At 35.5% G+C, this 5,842-nt stretch overlaps 1 protein-coding gene across 1 annotated transcript in view; it reads left to right on the forward strand.

The window, feature by feature from the left end:
• Positions 1-64: 64 nt before the first annotated feature.
• prrc2b (proline-rich coiled-coil 2B) overlaps positions 65-5,842 on the forward strand; it is a gene marked incomplete in the record, with an annotated part of 19,493 nt that continues 13,715 nt past the window's right edge. The window contains 5 exon segments of the mRNA XM_024299121.2: positions 65-264; positions 2,677-2,854; positions 2,958-3,135; positions 4,667-4,769; positions 5,011-5,074. Coding sequence (XP_024154889.1) covers positions 2,740-2,854; positions 2,958-3,135; positions 4,667-4,769; positions 5,011-5,074 — 460 coding nt within the window.

Here is a 5,842-nt window from a genome sequence, read left to right on the forward strand (position 1 = left end):
AAAACCTTAAAAATGTGTTGTCGTTGTTTTGTTTTGTTCAATAAAGTTTGGCTCGCGGCTCTACATTGACGTTATCATGTCAATCGGTTGAAATGGGCGTGGCTAGTTCATTCTCAGGCCGGGTAAGACCCCAGCAACAACACAGCGCTCGGTCCAACCTATGGAGATTGGGCTTTGCAATCGCCATCCATCCTCTGAATATACAGCATTTTGTGGAATAATATCGCTGCTGCTGATCAGAAGATATTTCATTTTTTGAATCTGGTGAGTTGCAAATGCAAGGCTGGTTTAAATCTTGTTCTTTTTTCCGGATTCTCTCCGCTTCCCAGTTTTATTGTTGCTTTGTTCTTGTCAGCAGCCATTTTTAATCGCCTTGTCCTACATTCCCGTCTGTCTCCAGACCGTTTAGTAAACTAAGCAAGGTTGGAAATGATGGCAAAGACATAGATGATTTATTAGGCTTTTGAAAAATACAGCTGTTTATTACCTAATCTGGTGCATAAACACACCGACAGAATTCTGGCCTGTGAGAGTAGCTTTTGCAAAGTAGAACTTTAACAGCTTGCTAGCAAGCTAATGCTAAATTACAAAAATATAGTTATTTCAGCTAAACTGCTATTTAAAAACATTCATTCAACAAATTGTTTTTATACTTATAGTCTCAAAAACAATAATATATATATATAATTGTCTCTGACCGGGGTTTGCATTTAATGTTAAGGTTGTGATTTGTGGTTAGCAATGTTTAGCATAAATAGCTAGTGTCTGAAGCTAGCGTAGACCTTTTCAACTATCGTAAAAACTGTTGTCCTCTAAATGTTTTGTTTTTAAAATGTATTTTATTCAACATGTAGTTCAAGAAAACTATCTACAAATAACCAAACATTTTCTAAAATATATTTTTTAGCAGCTAAACATTGTCATTGCTATCATGTAGCGATTAAGCTAGCTTCAAATGATGGACATAACGAGAGGTTTAAAACGCATCGATTCAGCTTTAGCGGTATATGAATATCGTTTCCTGTTTAGTTTTTAATTTCAATTTGTACGTATAGTTTGTGTTTATTACAAAATGACACGAACATTAAGGCTTTTGTTAAAATAAGTAGCTGTCCACCCGTTAGCTTATTTTTGCATTCAGATGAGAATTGTTTATATAACCTTAATTTTAAAAAACACATTTCTATTATGTAGTTATAATGTACAATACACGGTTTTCAGATAAATACACAAATACAGCAGATTTGTATGGATGTATTCTTTATTTTATTCTTGCATTCCTGCAGTAACAGTCATGCATACCTTTCATGTGGCTTTTAAATTGCAACACTATGTGGAATGACCTATTGGACATTTTAAATGCACAATTTACCTTAATTTACATAAGTACACGCCAAACCAAAACAAAGGAAATGTGACCGTACACTACATCAGGGTAAGCTATTTTGAATGTAAACGCTAGAAATGTTCACACACAGTTATACAATTAAAAGTGAACCTTTTTTTTTAAATCACAAAATACCTAATGTTTTTACTGAATGGGGTGTCTTAAAAGTCTGAATTAATTGCGATCTTTCACAAATTGAATGGTATTTTGATTCTGATTTTTGTGCTTTATTACACGTTTAGTGGTGGCTAGCATGATGCTGAAGCAGTAAGATATTGAAATGTACATTGAAAAGTAAGTTTATGCGAGTTATTTAACCTTGGTGTTTTTAATGATGACATCAGTGAAGATGAGGGTTCTTACTCCATGGTTTTGGTATTCATGCTAAATACAGAGCAGCTGGAAAAACAAAAGAACAAGCTTTCGCTTTTTGTTTTTACTTTAAATCTGGTTTACTATAAATCTGATTTACTTCCTCTAGTTTTTTATTTACACATTAATTTAGGTTATACCCCCTCTTTGCAGCATGAGTCATTCACATCAGACATTTAAATTTTACTTCAATAAACTGTTGATGAATGGTTTTGTGACTCTGTTTAAAAAAATATACACAGGTGAACTATGGTAGGTGAACAGCACTCAAAATTAATGTCTTTGGAACTATCAGACAATTTGAAAACCACGCGGCATTCAGTGGCTTTTGTTTTTACTGACATCCCCTTCTTAGTTCGATCATTTCACCTACATTTTGTTATAAAGACAATTTTTTTTTTTTGGATTGTCTTTCAAACCTGCCAGAATTCAGGATCTCCCAGATTGTGGGGTGTAGCTGCAAGTCAAGCCAAATTTAAAAGGAAACCCTTTGCCTACTAATCAGTCGCTACGTTTGGAAGTCGCAATTTAAATGGTCTCATATTTGTTGTTTTGTTCATAGAATCCAGGATTTTCTCTGTCATTTTATCGCAAAACAGCTTCACTGTTCTTACGTTGGCATTCAAGCTGACCAAACATTTCATGCCTAGTTGGTGACACGTTTAAAAATAATGCCAAGTTGTCCGAGTTCAATGAATCGAGTTTTGGTAAACAAAAAATTCACCTATGAGAAAAAAATCTGAATAAAGTTATTTCTTAATCTCTGACAGTTATCTTAATTGCTAGTGGAGTCATAGTAAAGATTATAATTGAGACTACCTTAAACATTTTGTGTAACTCACTTTCTTTTTGTACATGAATGTTTATATATTTTTTGGGGTGTCTTTACTTACTGTGGGACTTTCTTCTCTTTGTAGAATCTGAAGGCACTGGGGAGAGGCGCAGAAAAAAATTTTCATACTCAATGACATTACATCGCAATGTCCGATCGTTTGGGGCAAATTACCAAGTCCAAGGATGGGAAAAGCAAGTATTCCTCAATCAGCCTATTTGACAAGTACAGGGGAAAATCAATAGAAACTCAGAAAAACACAGGTATTGTTTTTGTGTGTGTGTGTGTGCTTTCAATTCCGCAACACTTAGACTGTTTTAGTGCATTTGTACGTTTTCCTCCGTATGACCCTGTGTGTTCTGTCAGTAGTTACGCGACATGGCTTGCAAAGTCTTGGTAAAGTGGCAACAGCCCGGCGCATGCCCCCACCTGCTCATCTGCCGAGCTTGAAGTCTGAAAACAAAGGAAACGACCCCAACGTGATTATAGTGCCCAAAGACGGTTCAGGATGGGCGAACAAGCAGGAACAACCCGATCAAAAGAGGTAGGACTAATGCTGCTTTCACACTGAACACGAGGATTAAATTAATCAAATTTGCTGCTAGATACTTGTCCAAAACGGTTTCATAAATGTGACGCAGGTATGTGTGTGGGAGGCGATACCATCAAAGGTTAACAGTGTCATTGCTACATTGTGGAAGACACGGATGATGTTGAGAGAGCATCTTGGATTTGTTTATTTTGAGCTCTACAAAGGGGCCACAATTATGTTGGCATGTCAGAGTATGGTGAGGTTCACTGCCTACTGCAAGAGCTGCATCTGAATGATGGCTGCTTTCAGCGCTACTTCTGTCTCTCTGTGACCCACCTCATGAGTTACATTAATCAGAGAAAATTAAAAAAATAAAGTGAGAGGACATTTTTAATCTTGTCTTAATAATACAAAAAATACAAAAGTGAGGATGAGAGCAAATGGCAACATTCAGCTTGTCCTTCATGTTGGTTCTGGACTCCAAATCTGAGTTTTTGATTGATGTGTTTTGAAGCGACGACAAAGTTCAAATTTTGAACTCTGGGAGCAACTTAAACACGTGTCTGAATTTTTGACACTCTGTGTACGATGTTGTACTGTCTGTCTGAAACACGTTACTGCTGGAGAATTTAGCTGCACCTCAAACACACCACAGGACCTCTCATTGGGTCCGGGACTTAAAAGTCCGACTCCAACTTTCGTTTTGTCTATTGTAAAATTGTTCTCATTGGTCTTTTATTTACTGTTATGCAGTTTGTAGGCAAAATTAAAAAGCCAATATTGTTTTTTAAGACATATTTTTACCTGCAGTGCAGCAGGAGCTTATTATGAATTAGCGTCTGTGTTGTGGCTGGGACTGTTGGCACCAAAGTAGCCATACGTTGATATACCAGCATCCCTTTGTTTATACTCTCAACATCTAGCTTACAGACCCTCACAACCCCAAGCATAGCAAAAAAAAAATGGCGAGTAATATCAGAGCTATCTAGCCATACAGTTCTGAGCCAGATACCAACTCGGACGAGGAAAATAAAGATGATGGATCTATTTGTCTTCAAGTGGATGATTTGAAATTGGAGCGGAGCAAGGAGACTTTGGCTCACCCATGGTAGTTTCTGCATCACACTTTTTCAACATGAGCTTTTTCAAACTGCTGGTACTTATCTGCTCCTGATCCAGCATGATATGAATAAAGAAATACTCAGATATGCAATTTAAATCTCAAGTTCTTTTATATATGTCCTAGATTACAAGAAAAAGGCTACAAGAGGATGTTAAAAACACCAAAAGCACGATTTTCATTGGAGTGGATCTTTTACATTGAAAATGGACACTGACACCCAAATAGCATTCATTGTGAAGATAACATAAAAGTTCTCTTATTAAACTGAGATGCAGGAGATTTTACTTTAATGCTAAAATCTAAAGGAAGTGGTACAATTGAAGCGTGTGTAAAGTTTTTTATATATATAAAGAAAAGTGTCAGGATAGAAAAGTGTTTTTGTTTTTTCCTTTGTCGTAACAGTTTGTTTATTCTTTTCAGTTCTATTGCATCAGCGTCACAGCTGCAGGAGTTGCAGCCACAGCAGGCTTCACAGAAATCTGTCTCCAATCTTCAGAAGCCCTTACCAGTAGCCAACCAGGAGGTGTGTATGCACAGATTTTTAATCTGTGTTCTTTGTCTTTATCTTTATTAGAAAAAGTTGTGAAATCGTTGCTACTTTAATGAGGAACCAAAACTTTTGCAATGAAAGAAGAAAAAAAAAACATGTCAAAGAAATAGTTATTGTGCAAGAAAATTGGACAAAAGGTTATTGGTTGACATAGTTGATGTCAAAGACGGTGTTGTAAACTATCAGATTGTTTGACTAGAAACTCTTTCCACAGAACCCAAACACAGGTGGACCAAAGCAATGGGCCCAGCTAAATGGAAAGGCAGCCGAGCACGATGGTGAGTCGTGTCACCTTTTTAAAAAAAATTACATTTGGTTTTAGTTTTAGGTTGGTACATATCCTTTTTATTTGTTATTAAAGTCCCACTCCAACCATATTTTTTTCTATTGTAAAATCCTTCCCAGTGATCTTTCCCAATTATTATGATGATGGCGTTTTAGCCCAAATCAAAATTTAATTGTAAAATATTTTATATAGGTCCTCTACTATTAGAAAAATGCTACAATAACATGTTCAAAACACATAAAGATAATTTTTTATTGGAGTGGGTCTTTAATTAAACTGCATTGAGTCTCCCAAGTTGTTTCAGGAGTTTATCTCTTACCTCATAACTTGTACACAACATATTAAGGAAATTCCAGTCTTATCCAAACAGTTTTTAATAAAAACAAGTGGGTTTGGGGCTTTTATTATTCATAAATTGTAACTAACTTAGGATGTTTACTCTTATTCCCACTGCTGGTTTGCAGGAAAACACATTTGTCCAACACCTCCACTTTTTATTTATTTATTTTTTAATGAAGACTAATTTAATCTGTTAAAAATAGCACATTTAAGTCTTGCTGTGTTTTTCGTCAAGCAAAATGAAAAAAGTAGTGGCTGGATTTGATGTTTGTTTTGGTTATAAGCATTTTTGTTGGTTTTAATTAAAAAACATGTCTGAAAGTAAGTCAACCTTTCAGAATGTTTACATTTAGTTACTTCCATTAACTTTTTAAAACATGAAATGTGTGTAACTTGAATACAAAAATATGTGATCTGATTT

This window comes from Oryzias melastigma, linkage group LG12 (genome assembly GCF_002922805.2).
Source record: "Oryzias melastigma strain HK-1 linkage group LG12, ASM292280v2, whole genome shotgun sequence".
NCBI classification, from domain to species: domain Eukaryota; kingdom Metazoa; phylum Chordata; class Actinopteri; order Beloniformes; family Adrianichthyidae; genus Oryzias; species Oryzias melastigma.